General features: G+C 37.1%; 2 protein-coding genes across 5 annotated transcripts in view; one reads left to right on the forward strand and one right to left on the reverse strand.

The window, feature by feature from the left end:
* Positions 1-7,906, forward strand: part of LOC106883356 (putative defense protein 3) — a 9,599-nt gene extending 1,693 nt beyond the window's left edge. The window contains exons 2-5 of the mRNA XM_014934332.3: positions 710-919; positions 2,093-2,241; positions 5,622-5,713; positions 7,508-7,906. Of these exons, the coding sequence (XP_014789818.1) occupies positions 724-919; positions 2,093-2,241; positions 5,622-5,713; positions 7,508-7,796 (726 nt within the window). The 5' untranslated portion in view covers positions 710-723 and the 3' untranslated portion in view covers positions 7,797-7,906. The remainder of the gene's footprint in view (positions 1-709; positions 920-2,092; positions 2,242-5,621; positions 5,714-7,507) is intronic.
* Positions 4,145-25,000, reverse strand: part of LOC106883355 (digestive cysteine proteinase 1) — a 46,029-nt gene continuing 25,173 nt past the window's right edge. For 2 of the 4 annotated variants that reach the window (XM_089355483.1, XM_089355482.1), the window contains exons 5-10: positions 24,204-24,396; positions 22,768-22,961; positions 20,188-20,279; positions 19,614-19,775; positions 15,878-16,067; positions 12,370-12,652 (exon numbers count right to left, since the gene is read on the reverse strand). In XM_089355483.1, the coding sequence (XP_089211609.1) occupies positions 12,465-12,652; positions 15,878-16,067; positions 19,614-19,775; positions 20,188-20,279; positions 22,768-22,961; positions 24,204-24,396 (1,019 nt within the window). In that variant the 3' untranslated portion in view covers positions 12,370-12,464. Of the gene's footprint in view, positions 4,462-10,143; positions 10,497-12,369; positions 12,653-15,877; positions 16,068-19,613; positions 19,776-20,187; positions 20,280-22,767; positions 22,962-24,203; positions 24,397-25,000 lie in introns of those variants that run through there. The other 2 variants (XR_016242663.1, XM_089355484.1) reach the window with 2 other exon arrangements.

A 25,000-nucleotide genomic window follows, 5' to 3' on the forward strand; every position in this document is an offset into this window, starting at 1 on the left:
CAAAAGTCTATTTGCTGTTTGTTACTTCAGGTGAAATATAGAATATAATTCCTAGCAACATGATTCAGAAAAGACTGAAAAATCTCGTTGTTTATTCGACACCGAGAAAAGCTAAACCACTACAGTGGTTTACGTATGACTTTAAATGAGTATATCTCCTTTCTCGGAACTAAGCGTTTCATATCAGCAAAGTGGAGAAAAGAGAATTTTTAAGTATGCAATCTTAATATATCAATTGGGTCAATACAAAATTCGCGGGGAAAAGCGAAATGAATAGCCATTTTACTGCAAACCGTAGGAACAAAAAATCGAAACGTACACACACACACACTCACACACACACACACACACACACACACACACACACACACACATACACACACACATGCACACTCACACACATACGAGGTCTGAATAATAAGTATCTGGACTGTTGCCATAATAACGAAGCTAAGGCATGCAGAGTGAAGCCGCTTGGCACAGATTGACCGTGAACTCTGTTGCGCATTCGCACTAAGCTTTAACGTTCTAACTTACTTCCGTTTTTTACAACAATGCTCGGAAGGAAGGTGTGTAACGTGTGATGGTCGCATTGACCCCTGCTTAGAAGCCTACGCAAAGTTGCAGAAGGTGTATGCTCTTAATGCTCTTATTCTTATTGTTGTTATTGTTTCTATTGTTTTTGTTGCTGTTTTTTTTTTTTCTTTAGATAAAAATAACGTCATGAATTCAGAGATGTTTCTGCTGTATTTCATGTTAGGCCTCGCAAGCCAGGGACTAACATATCCCCACGGTGGCCCTGATTCGTCTTGTCAAACTATGTTACCAACTGGCCACGGTGTCCCTCCTCAATCATCTCCGGCGCCATATAAACTAACCATTCGAAAATCCTCGTTTAATCCAGGAGAAACTATTCCAGGTAAACATTACTACTGTTAGTTCACTGTTGACTTTTCTTTTTATTTAAAGTTTGTTTATTATACGGGCTCAGGCGGGAGTGTGTGATGATAAGTTGTTCCAGGTTCGGTCTCACTGCATGGCACCTTGGGTAAGTGTCTTCTACTGAAGCTTCGGGCCGATCAAAACCTTGTGAATGGATTTGGTAGAAGGAAACTGAGAGAAACTCGTCGGATATACATATATATATATATGGCTGGGTGTATCGATGTGTGTGTGCTTCTGAGTCTGTGTTTGTCCCCAAACAGTGTTGGTATGTTTACGTCCTCGTAATTTTGTGGTTCGGCAAAAAAAGCGATCAATAGAACAAGTACCAAGCTTTAAAAAATATACTGGGGTCGATTTATTCGACTAAAAATTCTTCCAGGCGGTGCCCCAGTATGGCCGCAGTCTAACGACTGAAACAAGTAAAAGATAAAAGATATCTCTGCAGTGGCTATGACATGTAGTTCATTCCCTGATAAGACTAATGGTGTTATTCAGTGGCGTCTTAAAGCGTAGGCACACTAGGGTCTCAAGGGTTTAGGGGGTCAATATGTATGCCTATGGTTTTCTCTCAATAAATAAATACTATAGAACCTAATGCGTTGATTTGCCCGGGGGCCTATAATGTTAAGACGGTCCGACCTTCATTGCCCAGCTTGAATATGTATAGATCAGTGATTGCAGAAAAAACATGGGTGAGGAGAGAACCGAATGATTTGGGTCGAATACTTGCAGCAGCAAAGTAATGAACGGTGGGAAGGCGAGTGGTCGGAGATGCTCAAATCATAAATCCCTAAAGACACTTATAGCAAGACCCAGATTTAAAACTATGAGAAGCAATCAATATCCAGACCAATAACTGTTTCTTTCCTCTTAGCACTCTCGGGGTCCTAAAAAAAGGTCATGAATGCTCTCCTTCTTTTCTTTTTCTGGCTAATCTACATGCACAGAAGTGATTACAAGTAGCCTAAGATTTCTTTTTTAGAGAAAAGGAAGAAGTGGACGATGAGACACCCATGCTTTCCCCAGAACATAATCTGTTCCACCAGGAAATTGAAACCGCGATGTATGTTCAACTTTCCAGTATCTTGTACTTTGCTTTATATTGTTCGTCCAGATCGTTCTAAATGTCATCTTAAACTTTCTTCAGTTGTAATGAAAGCTGATAAGGACTATTTCACTGGAATCTATCTACAAAGCCATCCTGTAGTTTGTACACCGAACCAAACTATGCCCCTGGGGTTTTTCACAACATTTACCAGAGAATTCCATACACGACATTGTTTTGGCATTGTACACGTAAGTAGTTTCTTTCTTATTATTACAATTATTATTGAGGTGGTCACCTGACAGAATCGTTGACACGCTGGGCAAAATGCTTAGCGGTATTTCGTCCGTCTTCACGCTTTCAATCCAAATTCTGCAGATGCTGACTTTGCCTTTCATCCTTTTGAAGTCGATTGATCTGCCAGAATCGTTATCATGCCGGACAAAATTCTTAGCAGCATTTCTTCCAGCTCATTTACGCTCTAAGTTCAAATTCCGCCGAGGTCAACTTTAACTTTCATCCTTCCGGTGTCTACAAAATAAGTACCAGTTGAATACTGGAGTCGGTGTAATCTACTTCCCACTCCCTTTAAAATCGCGGGCCTTGTGTCTAAAATTAGAAAGAATTACTATTATTATGCCATTGGTGGGTTGGCAGAATCGTTAGTGTTAGACAAAATATCTTGAGATATTTCTTCTGGATCATTATTTTCTGAGTTCAAATCAAATCCTGCCCAAGCTGATTTTGCCTTTCAGCCTTCCGGTGTCAATCAAACAAAGTATCGGCTAATAACTTGGTTCCATTTACTCAACTAAACCCTCCCCGCATAATTCCTTTGCCTATATTCTTTTCTACTTTAGGCACAAGGCCCGAAATTTTTGGGGAGGGAGCCAGTCAAGTAGATCGATCCCTGTACGCTACTGGCACTTAATTTATCTGCCCCGAAAGAATGAAAAGCAAAGCCGAGGTCGACTTTGCCTTTCATCCTTTCAAGGTCGATAAAATAAGTACCTGTTGAGTACTAGGGTCAATATAATCGACTTCCACTTCCCCTGAAATTGCTGGCCTTGTGACAAAATTTGAAACTAATATAAGACGTATTTGTGCTATTCTTTAGATTCGCTCATACAATTTTCTAATAAATGAACCTATTGTTAATGCTTCAAATAAAAGAACGAACAAACAGAACTTTATTTATTCAAAGATCTTGTGAGTTCGTGTTTAAATGAAGTTTTACTGTTTGAACTTTACCTGTCATGCAAATATGATGTTAATTCAACGTGTCAACATGTCAAAAAGGCTCGCCAGTGGCTGCCTCTGTCTTGTCACATGTAACTCTTTCCAAGGTGGGTTGTTAGTCTGATACCTATGGCTTACATCAAATCAATGAGAACGTAGAGATAACTAAGTAGATACGAGGTATTGTATTTCCATCCATAAATCTGACCGTTCGTATTTTCGGCCAGGAGAAGACGATGAGAAACCATGCCAGTGTAATATTTCTTATTGTCTCTACGTTGTTATCAGTTTTTCAGTGGTTGACCCACAACACCAACACGTTTGCAGAACTCTCTGATGGTGATGTATATATGTTTTGATATTAACCATTTTGATGGTGATGATAATGGTGGTGGTGTATATTTTGATGTTTATTTTTGTTAGTTTTTCTTTTATTTCGTGGTGACCACGACACACTTTTTGAATTCATTATTCAAGTAAATGTCTCGACTCACTCATTTTAGTCTCCGTATAGTTTTAACTTCTCTCCGTGATGACGAAAGACTGAAGTCATCCACATGGATCTAAAATAACATTATTGCATCTAATAAGATTCTACCGCTTTACAATTTATGCCGCTCCATGCATAAAAGGCAACAGCGTATACTTAACAGTTAATGTGTTCGGCTCAAAATCGTTAGTTAAGTCGTGGGTTCAATTCTCAGAACGAGTGGAGCCTTCTGTCCTTGAGCAAGTCACTTCATTCTACGTTGCTCCAGCAGCTGTGAAGATAACCTTGCAACGTACAGGTGACTCGTTAAAGTGGAATCTTTTACTCTCAGCCTAAACACCTTGACAATACGGATAGGCTCCGGCCTCATGAGTTTTCAGGTTTGAAAAAAAATGGGTGTTTTGGGAGCGAGGGAACTTTTTGCGTTTTTTTTTGTTTTTGTTTTTTTTTTATAAATTAACTAGTAAGATTACCAGGTTGTACTTGTTTAGCAAGTGATTTGGTTTGAGTCATGTAGAGTTGAAAATGAAGCAGTTTCATCGTGGAAGAATTCATGATACCCACGTAGAGCACACATGCACATATGCATAAATGCATATACAGTTTGATGAACTTTTGTTTTACTTTCTTTACGTTCTGAGTTCAAATCCCGCAACAAGTCAAATCACCTTGTCGTATGCTTACAGTTAGGCTACTGGCTTAATTCCATTGTATCTTCACTACTGCGTCTTCAGTATTGCATCTGCAGTAAAACAAAGTGTTAGGGGGTCACGTTGTAGATGTACAATGCAAATAATCTTTCCATTCTATAACAATACTATCAAGAAGTAAAACAAAAAGTAAATGTAACAATACATATGCGTTTTAAATAGCTATTGTCATTGTAACGAAAAAATTTAAACCTAAATTATATCAGTACAGTAGGACCTCACATATTTTATATTGTGAATCGAATAACTTCGACCAACTATATTATCCATCCAAGTAATTAGTAGATAAAAACGCTCTCTGTTTACACTCTGAAAAAAACAAAGAAGATCAGTTAACCAAAGAAGTAGTTCTTTAAAGCTAACTGGTTAAAGTAATGGATATATTTTGGTCATATTAGACCTCCTCAGAGAAGAATATTCGACTCACTTAACAAGACAAAGGTTGGTCTACAATACTGACTAAAAATTTCAATCAACTGAACTTAATAGTGTTGTTTCCCTTATTTGCATTTTTTTTTGCATTTTAAGCACAAGGTTTTTGTTTACTAATTGTTTGGATAATTTTATTTGGGTACCCTACTGTATTTGTTTTCATATGCGAAACGCCAGTAGATGTATTTCCTTGGGCCTATATAAAATTATATTAGATATGATCATCGATTTAGATGCAAAAGTACAATAAATCCACTCACATGACTCAAACTACATGGCTTTCACCCAGTAAGCGATAAATACATGATTTGAAGAGATAAATACATGGTTTGAATCTTGGTCTGGTTGTCCTTTCTGTCTAAAATTGACGCTCATAGTATCTAATATAATTTTTCTGGTGTCGCTTTGATAGCATTAATACGGCGTGACTTGAGCCAACAGAGACCTAAAGACATAGAAACCATCTTGAATTTCTCTTACAAGTACCAATCTGACTCTTAGTAGTATCTGATTGGAAGGACATCTCCTACGCGCCCACGAAACTTTAAAACATGTGGCACTGAGTAAAACTGTTATAAAATATACCATACCAAATGTATACCAAATTAAACTCATACCAAATTATTGAATTTTTTCTTGAGTTTATTAAAGATGTACACATTAGTGAAACTGCATATCTTTGCAAATACGTGTGCGAGTATATACGTACACATTTACATATAAATGTGTGAGTGTTATTCGTCTCTTTATTTTCGAATAGTCCACGGTGACCCAAGCCAACAACAGAAAGAAAGTCCAAGAAACCGTTTATTGGACAGCACCAGTTAAAGCAGTTGGTCAAATCGTGTTCAAGTAAGTACTTCAAATTTGCATTCTATCTCTACCCCACATCTTTCTCATTTTTAAATCTGACATTTATCTTATTATTTGTTTTATACATCACACACTCCCTCAATCTTTATCTCTCTTACTCTCTTTCCTCCTCTCTCTCTCTCTATATATATATATATATATATATATATATATATATATATATATATATATAACGTGAGAGAGTTAGGGGTTGGGGGTACAACCCACTAAGGGATAGTATCTATCCAGTATACTGCTGGGAGGGTACCCAATTATTGCTACACTAGTGCTATACTAGGTGCAATCAATGGGAGCGGGTAAAAGTGGAGGTTTTACCCAAAATTTGTGTAACATATATATATATATATATATATATATATATATATATATAAGAAAATGGAGGGGAATATGTGGTACTCATCAACTTGCAGGCATTGTATCATGTCAATTTACCTGTTTATTTTTCAACTAAGAAGACAATAAAATCAATATGCAAACACGTATGACATATTGGATAGATATTATCCCTTAGTGGGTTGGATTCACAACCCTTAACTTATTACATACAAAAATAAGAGGAATGACCAGTAAAAGTGGACTCCTATATGCTAGAAATAGATGCCGAATCATCTAACCACGAAAAAATATGTTCTCAGTAAAAATTTAGCGACACAACAGACTGCAAAAGGACACCTGTTAAAATGTACATAAGTAAATATCTGCAGGATCGTCAGCGTAGTCTGGAAGGAGAGCAGGAGGAGGGAGAGCAGGAGGAGGGAGAGCAGGAGGAGGGAGAGCAGGAGGAGCAGGAGGAGGGAGAGCAGGAGGAGGGAGAGCAGGGGGAGGGAGAGCAGGAGGAGGGAGAGCAGGAGGAGCAGGAGGAGGGAGAGCGGGAGGAGCAGGAGGAGCAGGAGGAGCAGGAGGAGGGAGAGCAGGAGGAGGGAGTGCAGGAGGAGCAGGAGGAGGGAGAGCAGGAGGGGCAGGAGGAGGGAGAGCAGGAGCAGGGAGAACAGGGGGAGGGAGAGCAGGAGGGAGAGCAGGAGGAGGGAGAGCAGGAGGGAGAGCAGGAGGGAGAGCCGGGAGGGCAGGGGGGAGCAGGAGGAGGAAGCGGAGGAGGAGGAGGACGACGACGACGATAAAATGAGAGAAATGTATCAGGAAATGATACAGAATGAAAGAAAAGGACAGAGACCGTATGTGTGTGCTTGTCTCAACGACTGATTAGCTACTGCATGTCTCAACGACTGATACATAAAGCTAGCTTATGGCTCTTGGACTCTCCCTAGTTGACTCCTAATTAGGCAACATTGTGACTATCCATTAGTAGAATATTCGGAAGAATAACTTATCTGCTACAGGAATGCTTACATCTAGCGTTTATTACTGGTTCTGTAAACACACCCACATCGGTTGTCAACTGGTGTGGTTGACAAACAGAGACACACACAGATGTATATATATATTATGTATATGAGAGAGAGAGAGAGAGAGAGAGAGAGAGAGAGAGAGAGAGAGAGAGAAAGGTGAGTCAGAGAGATGAACTTTGGTTCATATACATATTTATAAACACACATATGTATGCGTGTGTAAACTACATATGTATATGTATGTATACGTGTATGTACACACACGAGTTCGAACGTGTCACAAATATATTTGAGGTGGTATATATATATATATATATATATATATATATATACACATATATATATACCACCTCAAATATATTTGTGACATATATATATATATATATATATATATATATATATATATATATAACTATTCCTTCTACAGGGCAACATTTGTGAAAAATGTGACGACATTTTGGACAGGAATCAGCTCCAGAATTTTATCTGATTTGGGACCTGTCACTCTTCCCGCTGAATGTCTGAAGAATACAGTTCAAAAGTCCAACAACCATCACCGAATCAAAGACCAAACTTCTTTATCCAGTGAAATTCGCCCAGTGTTTCGAAACCTAACAGCTTGTCTGAAGGGAGGTCAGCACGGATTTATACCATTCCGCACCGGTTACGTCTTCGTAACTGGAATCTGCATCCTGTATCAAATCGCAGTAATATGAGTGATTTTAAAAGAATTCGAACCTATGCTGATATTAATGAATTCTTCTTCAAACTAACGAGGAATTATTGATTTCTTTGTTTTAATAAATGACATTCAATTTCTGCCTTACATTTTATTTGTCTTTGTTTTTTATAAGTAGGCCAAATTCTTTTAGAAAACACGTGAACAATGCAACTTCAAATTTCAACCAAATATGATATTGTAAATAATTTAGTTTTCCAAAAAGAGGTTTTTGCATACTCCATAACTTTAACAGTTGTCAGCAGTTTACATTGTTCCTGACATATTTGATATTGCCTTATTCGTTTCTTTGGATAAGGCATTGCTGTTGACTGCTCTCTTATATCTGGAGAAAATATATGCTGAAAGTACTTTTTAAAAGACACTATTTAAAAAAAGACCTAATTCAAATTTGAAGGACCCCATTAAATCTAGGAGCCCCAAAATTTATAAGAACCTAGGTTTAAAGTAGTGGGGTTTTAATGTAAGAGTCCAATAAATCAAAATTGTGTAATCAGATAACTTCGTTCGGTTTTTTTTTGGGGGGGGGGGGGGAGAGTTCTACTTAGCACTCTGTCATATATTTGAAAAGAGGTAAAATTTATTCAAATTTCAAAAACTATAGATCAAAGTTGTGGGGAGAGAATAGAGCAACAAAAACGAAACAGAGCACTACCATAAAAATATTTTTCGTGTTTATTCAAACAGCATTGGAAAGGATTAAAATAAATGGTGACGGGGGACAAACGAGTTTATCTTTCAACCCAATATCATTAATTATAGTCATTCTTTGACATCCGCTTCCCATGCTTGTATGTGTTGAACGTATCATCACGGTCCGATCCTTTCATATGGGGGGTTACTGGTCTCAGAGACTAGAGCTCATACGTGTGGGTGTATTTGCAAGAGAGAGAGAGAGGGGAAAAGAGAGAGAGAAAGAGAGAGCGTGTGTGTCGAGGGTGCATGACCTAGTAATAAGGGGTGTTACACTTGCGATCACGAGATCGTGGCTTCAATTCCTGGTCCGAGTGTTACGTTCTGCTCGTTAGCAAAACACTATTTCACGTTGTTCTGCGATTACTTCGACACCTGACGCGTGGCACACCGGGTATTTTTCAGGCAACGTCAATTTGATGAAGGGAGCGAGTTAATGTACAGCATAAACATTTGATCATTATAGATAATTCATTTGTACAGCTTCTTCAGCTAGAAATTGCAGAACCGTCCTTCTCGAACTACGAGAGATTACAATCAGACACACACACACACACACACACACACACACACACGTTTGTTTATATTTGCGGCGAGCTGGGAGAAACGTTCGCGAGCCGGGCGAGATGCTTAGCGGTATTTCGTCTGCCGTTACGTTCTGAGTTCAAATTCCGCCGAGGTCGACTTTGCCTTTCATCCTTTCGGGGTCGATAAATAAAGTACCAGTTACGCACTGGAGTCGATGTAATCGACTTAATGCCTTTGTCTGTCCCCTCTATGTTTAGCCCCTTGTGGGCAGTAAAGAAATATATATTTGCACTTCTCATAAAACGCTAAGTTACAAGCGGTAACACGGCATTGGGATCTATTTTAAAACGGGGGCCACATTTTTCATTAATGTTTTACGTAGTGTTTTTGGTACCGAAAGACTTTCAAACTTCGTATACTTATCTATTTTGTGTTATAGAACAGAAAAATATTTTTGTATTCGAATTTATTTCATGTAAAAAATTGTCTTATTTCGATAATTTCAACCAATCACTGACAAGTATTCAGTTGTTTACATTTACTCCTTTGGCTGATTAAGCCATAGCTTCGTTTTATTTGCTTTTTTCATTTTCTTTTTTTTTTTCTTCGTTTTATTTGCTTTTTTCTTTTTAAATTTGCTGTTTTACCCTAACCCTATCACCGATAGAATTGTTTCAGAATCGTTTGTTTATGTAGTCGGCACTTAATGTATATCAGCTGAATGGACGTCAGTGATTGGTTGAAATTACAGAAATACGACAACTTTAACATGGAATAACTTAGTCTTCTTAAAAAAAAAAAAAAAATCCCTAAGAGAAAAAGATGTTTTATATGACACATTCTACCAGTGTTCCAAGTTTCAAAGTGTTTCGTTAATGAAAAAATGTGGCCCCCGTTTTAAAAAAGATCCCGGCATTGTTGTCATTTCCCCAGTCAACAAATCGCCTGCATTCAAAGACTTGTGAAATAAGAAACACCTTGAAAATGGATATGGATTTGTGGCAGCAATTGCACCCGATTGTCACACAACCCCTCTCTACATCGATCTCATTCTCGCATAAAATAAATAAAAAAATTTTAAAAAAAACCAACGTAAAAACCACTGAAGTTGAAGACCAAAATCATCCCTTACTTTTCAGAATGATTTTCCCGCAGCACAAACATTTTTAATTAGACCGTTAATGATTTTTACATTAAATATATTAACATTGACTTTAATACTACTCGCATGCTAAGCAAGTAGTTATATATTAAAATTGTTAACATACTTGATTCTTTGAATGTGGAAAGCGGGTATATCTATTCAAGATTTTACCTTTAACAGCAGAAAGTGGTTTTACTCGATAGCTTTGAGAAAAACGTCTAGAGACCGATAGTACTAGGCATCCAAAGAATAAGTCCAGGGGTCGATTTGCTCGACTAAAGGCGGTACTCCAGCATGGCCACAGTCAAATGACTGAAACAAGTAAAAGAATAAAATAAAAGAGTATCATTATGGGAATGGCCATAAAATTTAATTATGCAAATAGTTAATGTTGTAAGCCAAGATATTTTGAATTATTTAGATTAAGTCCCTACAAATGAGAACAAGTATTATCTAAATGAGTAATCCTGATCAGAAAAGACAGAGAAGATAAACTTGAAATTTTAATTGATAAAACTTTATTAAAATATGGAACACAATGGAGATTGATTGACCTTTAACTTTGACGATAGGAACAACTTCAAACATTTCAGTTTTGTTATATTTATATATATCTTGTCCAAAATTAGCTACAACACAATATCCAGGAATAAACATTGAACTTCATGCTTAATATATATTTCTTCTTTGTCTACTATGAACAACTTAAGATGTTCCTATCCCAAAACGTGACCACCAGTAAGCATAATCATACATAGCTGCAGGCAGATTTATATAATTTTACCCCAGTTTTCAGTGAGAGCAGGTGTTGTGAAGTGATGCCTTCTCAGTCTTTTGCCACGAGTAGATTTCCATAGCGTCCTGAGTAAAACATTAAGCTACCTCTATTGGCAGGGCTCCAGCTCAAGAGTTTTGGAAATTGGTGACTAAGGGGAAGTTACCCCTTGTTCATCACTTCTCCGACATCAACTCTAGGCTGAAATGGTGGTATTTGTCATAGGCCCAAGTTCTGGACCAAACAGCAAGTGGTCCAATAGCATACAAGACTCAGATGTGTCACACAGAGTGGGTGTCAATGTATGATTGAAACACAGACATAAGCACAGGTGTGGCTGTGTGGTAGAAGTTTGCTTCCCAACGACATGGTTCTGGGTTCAGTCCCCACAGAGTGGCACCGTGGGCAAGTGTCTTCTACTATAGTCTCGGACTGACCAAAGCCTTGCAAGTGGATTTGAGAGATGAAAACTGAAAGAGGCCCATCTTGAGTGTGTGTGTGTGCGCATGCATCTGACCACCGCTTGACAACTGGTGTTGATGTTTTTATATCTCTGTAACTTAGAGGTTCAGCAAAAAAGAGACCACTAGAATAATTACCAAGCTTAACCCTTAGTGTTTAAACCGGCTGTATCCGGCCCAAATATTCTCCCTGTTATATATTCAACTGGCCAGAACCAGCATCTCACACCTACCCTGCAATGTCATTCTAAAAATAAGCAATTACATCTTTCCTATCTTGAAGCTACAAAATAATATCAGATAATTTTTTTTAAATGTGAATAAATAAGGATTACTTTTGACAAATTAACCTGAACGCTAAAGGGTTAAAAAGAAAATAAGTACTGAGGTCAATTAGTTCAACTAAAATTCCTCAGGGCTGTGCCCCAGCATGGCCACAGTCTAATGACTGAAACAAGTAAAAGATAAAAAAAGATAAGAAAAAAACCTTCAAAATCAGTTGAACATAAGATTAATATGGAGAAATCATGGGTATGGAAGTTTGGCCATATGGTAACTTTGCTACACTAAGATACTAGTTATCTTAGTGGAAGATGTTTCAAACCTATATAACCACATAGCTAACTTTCTCATCTATTTGTCACTACTTTTTAAGGGCAGTGGTCTGGCAGAACTGTAAGCACGCTGGATGAAATGCTTAGCGGTATTTTGCCCATCACTATGTTCTGAGTTCAAATTCCACCAAGGTTGACTTTGCCTTTCATAGGTCAATAAAATAAGTATCAGTTGAATACTGGGGTGGATTATGACTCATCCCCACCTCCTCCCAAGCTGTCCTTGTGGCAAAAATTTGAAATGTGGACAAATCATGGAAGACATAAAGGCAAATATATTATCAGCACAGAAAGACATTGTTTTAAAAATAAAAAAAAGTAAACAAACAGAGCAATTAACAAAATCAATGTTTATCGTTTATTAGAAATTTCATCTAAAAAAATATATTTACAGAATATTTTACTGGAATTTAAAGAATTATTGCTTAGATCACTCAATTATAACATATGTTGGTGAGGTTGTGACACCACAGTTGTTATTTTTACGTGACATCAAAACATAACCATTGTTGCCCCAATAAGTTGACCATGAGTTCTTTACAAGCCAGTAAGGTTCTCCATGCAATTCACCATATCCTACAGCAAGAACAGCATGGTCGAGTGAATCTGGTCCACTTCCTGAAATAAATGAAAATGAAATATTGGTTAGGTCATGTGATGCGAATGGATGCCAACAGTTGCATAAAGAAGTGCCGATCTCTCAATATAGATGGAACACATGGTAGAGGGAGACCCAGGAAGACATGGGATGAAGTACTGAAGGTAGATTGAAAACATGGAATAGGGAACTCCCAAGAATACATGAGATGAAGAACTGAAGGAAGATTGAACATGTGGAAGAGGGAGACCCGGGAAGACATGGAACGAAGTACTGAAGGTAGATGGAGAAAGCAGAAAAGGGAGACCCAGGCAGACATGGGACGAAGTATTGAAGGACGACCTTAAGACACTAAACCTTTCACACGAGATGACAAAGGACCAAGATGCTTGGCTCCCTACTGTACTCAAGAAGATCTGTACTCCACAGCAGAAGTGTTGGTGAAGAGGATTGGCCTGTAAGAGTCTTGTGCCACATAAAATGCACTTCTACAGCAGCACACATGCAGTGCCATGTAAAAATACCCAGCACACTCTGCAAAAAGTGGTTGGCGTTCGGAAGGATATCCAGCAATAGAAACCATGCCAAATCAGACTGGAGCCTTGTGCAGCTCTCCTGCTTGCCAGCTCTGGTCAAACCATCCAACCCATGCCAGCATTGTTAATGGAAACTAAATGATGATGATAAACATCATTATCCCATTTTATAGAATAAGTGCACAGTATCTGACCAAAGTCTCATGAGTAGACTTGGTAGACAGAGACTGAAAGAAGCTTATTGTGTGTGTGTGTGTGTGTGTGTGTGTGTGTGTGTGTGTGTGTGTGTGTGTGTGTGTGTGTACGCCCGCGCGCTTAGGTGCGTGTTACATTAAGTGATATTTGTAAACAAGTGTCATCATCATGCATACACGCACAGAGAAACACCATTAAGTTTTGATTGTGAAAATGTTTCCACCACAAGGGAGTTAAATATTTAGAACGTAAATTACATAATACTTACCTCCCTTAGATTATTTTGCTAGTATTTAGTAAACTGCCAAAGCTATTTTTGAGATAGTCGTTTTTTTCTTCCAACGATCCGAGTTTAGATCTTTTATCTATTCTTTACTTTTATCCTTATAAGATCACTGAAATAAGTCACCGTTACATCCAGTGGTATGTGAACTTATCAAGATATTGATCTCTAACATTTGGTAGGAAACCACAAATTACGGTGAGGAAGTGTATATTCAATTATTTCGATAACAAATGCTTTATAGAAAAATGAAAGGCTAAGTCAGCAACGGTAAGGTTCGAACCCGGAACTTAAGGAACGTAACTAGATGCTACAAAGCACTATTTTGTTCAACGCTCTACTGCTTCTACCAATTTAACAAGCCCTTAGAACCAATATAAAAGGAAATATCAAAAACAAGAAAAATAACAGAAAACGCCAAAATTGTGACATTCATACCTGCCAAAAAGATATCAACATAAATGTTGAATTAAAATTGCATATCAAAATTGGATTTATATGTAATATTTGTTAGTTTATCTATCCTCTTATTCACAAGGAGTTAATTTACTTTCTCCAGTCATAACAAATCTTGAGAATGTACGAGACCAATATCTAATTCCAGTGTGGAAAATTACCTCCCAGATATTTTACAAATAACATTTCCTAGAAGGGCTTCATAACTGTTCCTGAGCGCTGAAGAAATAGAGAGTGTTCTTCCCAATTAATCAACCAAGCAAACGCAATGGCGCAATTTTAGCTCAAAATACCCTGCCAGCAATGTCTACAGCACAGGTTCAATTCCCTATCAAGACATTTCATATAATATACCTCACTAAGGTTTATGTAGGCAGAAAAGATCCACATTCTTGGTTTACAAGATGAGGAGTTTGTATACAAAAACTCTTCACTATCTTTGATGATAGTGAAATTCTCTCTGCCCTGGGGTACAGATATAGCTGTGCAGTAAAGAATTTCACTCTACAACTACATAGTTGCAAGTTCAATCCTGCTGTGCAACACCGTGGGCAAGTAGTTCCTACCATAAACTCAGTTCAGTCAAAGCTTTTCATGCCTGTTCTCGAATTTAACACCACCTGGCCCATGTATACCTTTAGTGAAGTCAACTGTGTTGTAGGCATTTCAGCCAGACTTAACCCTTTCATTACCAACCCAGCTGAAACCGGCTCTGGCTCTGTAGTACAAATGTCTTGTTTTCATAAGTTTTGAATTAAAATCTTCCACCAAACCTTAGTCACAATTTATGTTCCTAACACTAGCTGAATGATAACTAAGTTATTTTACTAAATTCTTTGTTATATTTAAAGTAATTGAAAGAAATACAGAGCATTTCAAAATAATTACAGTAACGAAAGGGTTAAATGAAAACAAACAATTTAGGTGACTAATTAACTCCATACATCAGCAAAGATAGAAAAAGGACTCCATCATCATTTTAATGTCTATTTTTTCAATGCTTGCATAGATCAGTCTATTGAGCCATATTTTCTATTGCCAGATGCCCTTCTAGAGACCAACCCTCATTCATTTCCAAGCAAGATAATATTTCCTCATGGTCAGACATGTTCTTGCATGTTCTATGTATAACAGTGACACTCATTTACAGCAATTATACAGTGTTAAGATAAGGAGAAACAAACATACAGAGACTATATATATGTATATATATTGGCGTTAGGAAGGGCATCCAGCTGTAGAAACTCTGCCAAATTAGATTGGAGCCTGGTGTAGCCATCCGGTTGCACCAGTCCTCAGTCAAATCGTCCAACCTACGCTAGCATGGAAAGCGGACGTTAAACGATGATGATATATATATATATATATATATATATATATATACTTACATATAAAAGTCCAAAGTGTATGTACGCCGATACACACACACACACACACACAATAGGTTTCTTTTCAATTTTCGTTAATAGAGAGTGAGTGTTCTTTCCAATCAGTCAACCAAACAAATGCAATGGAGCAATTTGAGCTCAAAATACCCTGCCAGCAGTCTACAGCACAGGTTCAATTCTTTGTTGAGACATTTCACATAATATATTCCACTAAGGTTTATGTATGTTTCAGGTGGGAAGAAAAAATACACACTCAACGCTTTAGTTGAGCCGGGGTTAACCAAAGGTGCTATGCAGTGGGAGTGAACATAGAACCATGTTGTTGGAAAGCAAATTTCTCACCACACAGCTACATCTGTGACAACAAAAATAAAATTGTTTACTTACCACATTTTTCCTCATAGTATACACCATTAGCATAAAAAGAGAGGGACCTGTGTGATGCATCAATAGCGACAGATACTGGACCAAATTTGGCAATAGCAGCTTTCAGTGCATCTTCACTTCCTGAAGTGACATTTACATATCCTTTCAAATTGAGGACAGATTTCGTTGAATTGTAATGACATTCGCCATCCTGAAATAATTCAAACAGAAAATTTTTTTTAATCAAAATGGTAAAGTCATCGTGGTAAAGGAAAGCTGGAGTACAACCTTTATAAGTAGATATAAACAGAAATGTATTATGTATTTTGACGTGATTCTTGTAACCTCGCCGCCTCTTGTACTTTGAATTTACTAAATTTCTGAGGACAACAGTTTCTCTAAAGTTGAGACACAATACTTATATTAAGTTGCATGTTGTTATTGCACTAGCATAAATGCTGTATGACACAGTCAAGTGACTAAATAATTCAAACGGATGATGAAATGAAGTGGGGAAAGGTAAAAGTAACTGAAGGGAATTAACTGCTAAATTACTTTTTAAAGCATACAGATTTATCTCCCTGTAAATTCTTCCAACGCTACATTAATTTTATTTCTCTACATTTAGTATAATCACAGGATTAAAAAAATACGTACTAATTAATTCTTTCAAATTTTGTCCATGGCTACTACTTATTTTTTTAAGAGAGGGTGTTAGACGATTACATCGACCCCCAGTTATCAACTGCTACTTATTTTATCGATTCCCAAAATATAAAAGGTAGTCAACCTCTGCAAAGTTTGAACTCGGAACGTATAGTCAAAAGAAATGGTGCTAACCATGATGCCTGAAGGCGCTAACGTGTCTGCCAGCTAGCCATCTTACAATTACATACTGATTAATAGAAAGCTAAATAAAGATGCGCGCTCTCTCTCTCCTTCTCTGCGGTGACATCATTTGCAGTTTGAATTTATTTAAGAAAGCAGGCTGAACTTTTAGGTTTCAGATTAAAGGATTGGAATCCACAACAGGATACACAGTTACGTATTTCTGATCGTGGATCTTTCCAGTTTGGTTGCCAATTTTCAAAAATTCAAAGTTTATTGAAAATTTTAAAATTTGGTACATTAATGTTGTTTTCTAAGATGAATCTCAGGAGATATTTCCCTTTTTGCAGAAAATTTTTTTTTAATAGTTATAGAGGTTTAAAATTTGAGAAAACAGGATTTGAAAGCTGTCATTTTGTGCATGACATGTTTCAATATGAAACTAAATAAATCAACTTCTATATAACTGCTTTTAATTTTTTAGTTTTAGAATTTTCAGAAAATTTTTGCAAATTTGTATCTACACTCAGGAATTCATGGAATTATGCAAAAACAAAATAAATTGCAAGGTGTGCAGTTTGACTGTTATTTTTAGCACATTTCTTAACCAACAGATGGGCACAAGCAGCAGAACACAGCGCCAATGCACAAGCTTTTGTGTAGAATATATTTGTCAACATGTGTTATCTTGCAGACAAAAGAGTTCTTGTGTTTGACTTGTTACTATAGAAACAGGCATGAATGTCTGTGGCTAACGACTGCCTAAAATTGCCCAAAATTTTCAAACTTTAAACGCTAAGGGATTAGCATATAAAACCATATCATTTCACTGAAAATGAAATCAATTCAAGCAGGAATAGAAGAATTTTGAAAATTGGCAGCCAAACAGAAAAGATCCCTGATCATATTTTTTAATAATAGTGCAACTACAACAGTCTTTAGAAATTAAATTACATGCATTACAAGAGTATGTAACATATAGCATGATTCAGCACAAAAGTACTAAAAGAACTATTAGAATTAGGAATTTTCATTCTTGAAATGGAGAATGATGATTAGAGTACCTAATTTAATTTTTTTTCTGAGGGAAAGAGGCACAACTTAATAAATGTGAACAAAGAGCAACTATAAATACTATCACTTATCACAAGCTTATCGCATGAGAGCAAAATGTCCAATTTAATAGTGCAAATGAGCTAGGTCTGATAAAGTTTAAAGGAATATAAATGATAAAAAAAAATTATAATAGATAAAGACATTTTGACAGCAGTTGGCATTAAAAATATATATTAAAAGAGAATGCCCATGTGTTCACACACTATTCACACTATAATAAACACACATATACAATTCAAAGTCTGGTTTAGTGGCTTCTGACTGGTACAATAGAAGTCAAAGTTAACTGGGTCAAAGACAGTCTAATTGTTAGCCAGGAACTGAGTCGTGATTCTTTTGTCAATAGTAGTCACTAAGAATCTCTGCTGCCCATAACAGTTATCAAAGCAATAAAACTAGAAGGCAATGAGTAACCACCCTAGTATGTTTGTTTTCTTAATCATTATACAAAGATTAAATGTTCAGAGGGTTCAAGATTATGACACCAACTAGGACATATTTCAAGGGAATTTTCATACTGGAAGACTTGAAATGAACAATATCACTTGTACGACAACTATCACATGATGATAAGACAAATGTACACACAAATATTAATATTTTCTGCACTGAATGGAGAAGCAGTGATGAGTGAAAATTCTGTAAATAATAATTATAAGCATAAAGCTTACAAGTGATTACCATGTATTAGTTTGATTCCCATGCATACTAATACCCACTTTTTTCTGTTGATGGCTTATATGCCCCAATATCAAACTTTTTTCTTTAACCAATACACAGTGATCGCTTATAAGTTTTATTATTATTTACAGAATAAATACACACACACACACACACACACACAAAATGGGATTCTTTCAGTTTCTGTCTACTAAATCCTCTCAAAGTCCAGAGTTATAATAGAAGACTCTTGCCGAAGGAGGCATGCAGCAGGGCTGAACTCAAGACCACATGGCTGGGAAGCAAGCTTCTTAAATAGTTTAAAACGTCCATTTATTTGTCTTGGTTCAGTCATACCATTAAATCTAGTTCCTAATCTATGTTCTGATTGCATGGTAACTTCTCTCAAAGATGGGATATCTTAACAAGAAGGAACTCATGTTTACAGCAACACCATATTATTATTTTGAACAATTTGATCTCTCATTGTCATCCTACGCCTTAGAGTACATAGTATCAACTAAAATCGAACTTGGAATCTTTATTTCTAAACAAATAGCAATAACACTTTATTATGATGCATGTCAAAAAGTAACATCATCATCATCATTTACCATCTATTTTACATGCTGGCATGGGTTAGATGGTTTGACTGGAACAGGTAAATCAGAGAGCTGTACCAGGCTCCAAGTTTGATTTTGGCTTGGTTTCTATGGCTGGATGCCCTTTCTAACACCAATTACTCCAAGAGTGTAGTGGATGCCCTTTTATGTGTCACCATCACAGGTGCCTTTTACGTGTCACCGTCACAGGTGCCTATTACGTGTCACCATCACAGGTGCCTTTTACGTGTCACCATCACAGGTGCCTTTTATGTGTCACCGTCACAGGTGCCTTTTACGTGTCACTATCACAAGTGCTTTTGACGTGTCACCAGCACTGTCCACAACTACGATTTCATTTGGCCTGACAAGTCTTATCAAGCACAGCAAACAGCCAAAGATCTTGATCACTACAAATATTATAAAATCTTTAATCTCTAAAAATGCAATTTACAAATCCCACCAATTATAATTATACTAAAACAACTTAATACATTGTGGCATTATGCCATTTTGTGTTAGAGAAGAAAGAAGTATTTAAAAATATTTACAACAGCAAGATAAGGTCCATAAGAATCTTCACTTGTCAGGCCACCTGTCTTCATAATCCAATCATAAGCCCGGAAATCTTCACCTCCATCACAGCCATTGTTGCCCTCACCCCATGAGCAATCCATTAATTCTTGTTGCGACAAGCGAATCAAAGTACCAGTCTGAAAAAAATGGGGAAAATGAATTTTTTTATGTTTAGAAAACGTGTATTGCAACATACACAAATATCATCATCATTGTTATCATCATTAATAATATCCACTTTTCCATGCTTGCATAGATCACATTTGATTGAAAGAGATCTTATATTATTCGAGCAACAGAATTTATATATATTCAAAGTATATTTAACATTTCAGTGATACATCACCAAATAGAAGTGGGGTAAAAAAAAAAAAAACATTCAAGTTTAAAGCTATACACACAATGATTCTTATGTGGTCAAACTCTACTACATTTTTCAATCACATTGTCTCAGTGCTAGCATAAACAGTTGAAAGTTGTCTTCTTTCTGATAAAGGAACTGGCTCTAAAATTTACAAGCTTTAGTATATCATTCATTGAATCACTCACCTTCAAGAAATATGCTCCTTCAATTGTTCCTGTAGTACCAAAACTCCAACAAGACCCACAGACAGCTTGGTCTTTCACTTGAGTTACAGCTCCTGTAATAGAGGGTAAATAAAAACAATAAAATTAATTTCAATACACCAACACCATCATCAGTGACATTTTTACATTCAACTTTCCTTGCTAGCACAAGTTGGATTAAACTTCTTGGGGAAATATTTTTACAGCCAAATGCCCTTCTTGGTGCCAAAGCAAAATGAAAGTAACCACAGAAAAAAAAAATTATTCAAACAAACTTGGAACGGGGAGGCACCTTTTTTTTTCACAATTTCAAGTCCAAATTCCCATTCAATGAATATTTATGGGTTTATTCCTCATCATCAGAACATTTAGAAAATGAAAAGAAAAAAATTAACTTAAAATAATGTATTTTGAAAAGCAAAATTACTTTGTATAGTGGGTGGCTAAAATATCTCAAGGCTTTCCCTATACAGTTTAGAATAATCACTCCCGAAAGTGTTCAGTCTACACCTACACGTAACCTCTACACTTCATTTTCAGTAATCCCTACCATATAAATAGAAGACAGGAAATTTCAAAGGGACAAAACACCTACTTCTTAACCCTTTTGCTACTGTATTTATTTTGTGATGTTCTGTGTTTCTTTCAATTACTTTAAATATACCAAAGAATTTAGTAAAATGACTTAGTTATCATTAAGCTAGTGTTAGGAACATAAATTGTGACTAAGGTTTGGTGGAAGATTTTTATTCAAAACTTATGAAAATAAGACATTTGTACTCAGAGCCGGTTTCAGCCAGGTTGGTAACGAAAGGGTTAAGGTTGTCTTTACAAACTAAAACACACACTCATGCACACACACCCTCATGCAATACCAACACTTCCTGAACAGCTGAAGTTGCTTCTATTTCAGAAACTACTACTTTAGACTATCTAGAGTTTACTACATCATATTTCAGAGTTCAAATCACATCAAAATTAATTTTAGAAGGATGTGAGGTCAATGTGCTGGACTAATGGCCACAGTCAAGAAAGTGTCTAATTCCTTGTATTATACTTAAGTTCATTGTTAACACAGGTAATGCATGGATCATTAAAAAAGTTAATTAGAAGCAATTATGCAAAGAAGAGCCTCCCATATTGCTGAAAATAAGTGTGAAAATATTACTTATGCACTAATGTTTGCTCATAAACTAATGTTTTGGTTTATTTCTTTCCCTGATTCTATAAATATTTCTAATTATGTTTCTGCTGATTTGCATAATAGATATTTTCTTTCCATTTGTTTTTATGTGTTTCCCATGTTAGCTTGCATTAGATGAATATATTATTTAAGCACTGTTTTACAGCTGGATACCCTTCCTGTTGCTAACCCTTACTAGTTTTTCAAGTATGGGATCAGAGCTCTGAAGGCACAAAAACCATAGACAATTTGCTCATGAAAGCATACACACACATATACACAGGGTGCAAAAGTTGGTATACAATTATGAAAAAAGAAAACCCATACAATACTCATTTTATTAAAAAAATTAAAAGTTAGCCTCATTTTTGATATTTTTAGTATCATTAATCATAATAATACATTTATCATAACTATAATAATACTTATATCATAACTTTTTAATTTTTTTGATAAAAATAAAGGAGTATTGTACATGTTTTCTTTTTTCATAACTGTATGCCTACTTTTGCACTCCCCCCACCATGGGTGGCGTGGCCATTGCCAGTACCGCCTGACTGGCCTTCAAGCCGGTGGCACGTAAAAGCACCCACTACACTCTCAGAGTGGTTGGCATTAGGAAGGACATCCAGCTGTAGAAACTCTGCCAAATCAGATTGGAGCCTGGTGTAGCCATCTGGTTCACCAGTCCTCAGTCAAATCATCCAACCAATGCTAGCATGGAAAGCGGACGTTAAACGATGATGATGATGATATATATATATATATATATAGGGTTTTCGAGCGAGATCGTTGCCAGTGCCCCTGGACTGGCTCTTGTGCGGGTGGCACGTAAAAGACACCATTTCAAGCGTGGCCGTTTTCGTGCGGGTGACACGTAAAAGCACCCACTACACTCTCAGAGTGGTTGGCGTTAGGAAGGGCATCCAGCTGTAGAAACTCTGCCAAATTAGATTGGAGCCTGGTGTTGCCATCCAGTTTCACCAGTAGTCAGTCAAATCGTCCAACCCATGCTAGCATGGAAAGCGGACATTAAACGATGATATATATATATATATATATATATATATATATATATATAGGTTGATAAGTGCCAATGCACAAAACTCTCGTTACCATGCTGCTTCTGCTGAATAAATACACACACACACACACACACACGCACATGTATAACACCAACCACCCCACAGAGTGGACTGCAGGATGGTTGGTGTTAGGATGGGCATCCAGCTGTAAAAGCCATGCCAAACCAGACACAGAAGTTCTGTGTAGTCTTCTACTTGACCAGCTCCTGTCAAACCATCCCATCCATGCCAGCATGGAAAGCAGATGTTAATTGATGATGATGATCATGATAATAGACAGAGAGAAACACTAACCCTCTAGCCTCCAGTCTTTAGTGGTTGGAATGGAAGAATTGTTAATGAGACTTTCATCAAATGGAAGACCATTGTTCTTCTGACCAGAGCTTTTGTAGCCTCGCAAGACTTTCAATTCAGCTTCACTGTAATCAGCCAAATGATTCACAGCCAGAGTATATTTGAGACCAGCACGATTCTTGGAGTCAATATAACTGAAAAGAGAAAGAAACAAATAAGTAGCAGATACAACACTGAGTACCCCAAAGATAAACATTTTTTTAAATGGTGGAAATGGTTACAGCCCACTATTAATAGTATTATCAGTGGTGGTGGTGGTGGTAATGATGAGTAATCATCATCATCCGTTTCCCATGCTGGAATGGATTGGACAGTTTGACCAGAGCTGGTAAGGCCAGGGGGCCACATCAGGTTTCAGCATCTGCATTGCCATGGTTTCTATGGCTAGATGCCCCTCATAGAGTGTATTGGATGGTTTTTTTTTGGGGGGGGGGGGGGGTTATGTGGTACCATCACCAATGCTTTTAATGTGGCACAGCACATGCACTTTTTATGTGGCACTATCACCATGTGATAAAGAGGGCAGTGATAATGATGGTGATCATCATCAGCCACTATCAAGATCGTTTTTACGTCCAGCTTCCATATTGGAATGGACAGGACAGCCAGTGTAAAAACCATGCCAAAGCAGACAATGGAGCTCAATCCAGTCCTTGGACACATCAGATCCTGTCAAACTGTGCAACTCATGCCAGCATGAAACATGGACATTAAATGATGATGATGATGATGAATTATTGCCCTCCTAGATGAGTTGGGGGACTATATCTCAATTTGTACATTCCAATTTTTGGATTCATTTCTATGGCTGGAGGCCCTTTCTATCAGCCAGCACTATGACAGAGGTGAAGAAGACACTACACATTCTCTCAACCTCACATCATCTCTACTCATTTTGGGTAATGATAATTGTTTCTTGCACTGACATCATCATTATCATTTAACATGTTTTCCATGCCAGCATCAGTTGATGGTTTGACCAGAGGTCAGAAGCTGGAGGGCCACACCAAATTTCAGTCTGGTTTGGTTTCTATGGCTGGATACCCTTCCTAACACCAACCACCTTACAGTGTGTGCTGGGTACATTTTATGTGACACCAGCATAGCCAAAACTTTGGAGAGTGGGTGTATTTGTTTTTGTGACTCCAGTACCTGCTGGTATTTATTTCATCAATCCTTGGTAGATGAATGTCAACTCAGCAGGGACAATAAAGGCAATGTGAACATTTTTATAGTAATGTTTGGTAATAATACTCACAGTAACAACAGTAAGAGAAATGATAACAACAACACAAACAACTACAACACCAGTAGTGCCAGTAACAACAAACAAAAACTACAAAGTTAATAACAAAAAGAAACAAAACAGAACTTACCGAAGATTTTGTAAAAAGTGGTGTTTGCACTTACTATGCTCTTTTTCGTTATTGTAGGATTTGTTATGTTTCTGCTTAAATTCCTCAAACATATCATCAACATAGGAAGTTTTTCTGTCAACCAATTCCAACAAGGGGTTCATGGCTGCTAAGTGTTTGTCACCAGGTCCAGGGAATCCAGTACACTTCATGGCTATCATAAAAATGAAAACACAAAAGTGTAGTAATTCAAAATCAGAAGTGGTCTAGTCTGTTTTTGTAAACTATAGACACAGGCGTGGCTGTGTGGTAAGAAGCTTAATTCCCAACCACATGGTTCCAGATTCAGTCCCACTGCATGGCACCTTGGGAAAGTGCCTTCTACTATAGCCTCGGGCTGACCAAAGCCTTGTGAGTGGATTTGGTAGATGAAAGTGAAAGAAGCCCATCACATATGTGTGTGTGTGTGTGTATCTATGTGTATGTGCCTTTGTGTGTGTTTGCACTGCCCCACCACTTGACAACTGGCGTTGGTGTGTTTATGTTCCCATAACTTAGCATTTCAGCAAAAGATATCAACAGAATAAGTACTAGGCTTAAAAAGTAAGTCCTGGAGACAGTTTGTTCCACTAAAACCCTTCGAGGCAGTGCTCCAGCATGGCCACAATCAATTGATTGAAACAAATAAAAGAATACCCTTGACATTATATTGTGAACATGACCAAGATACTCAAGACTCGCTGTATCAGTCCATCAAACTTTAAATAAGTACCATGAGTAGCTAAAATTACTGTTAGATGACAATCTTTTATCTTTTG

Source organism: Octopus bimaculoides, chromosome 7 (genome assembly GCF_046866305.1).
Source record: "Octopus bimaculoides isolate indiv1 chromosome 7, ASM4686630v1, whole genome shotgun sequence".
NCBI lineage: Eukaryota > Metazoa > Mollusca > Cephalopoda > Octopoda > Octopodidae > Octopus > Octopus bimaculoides.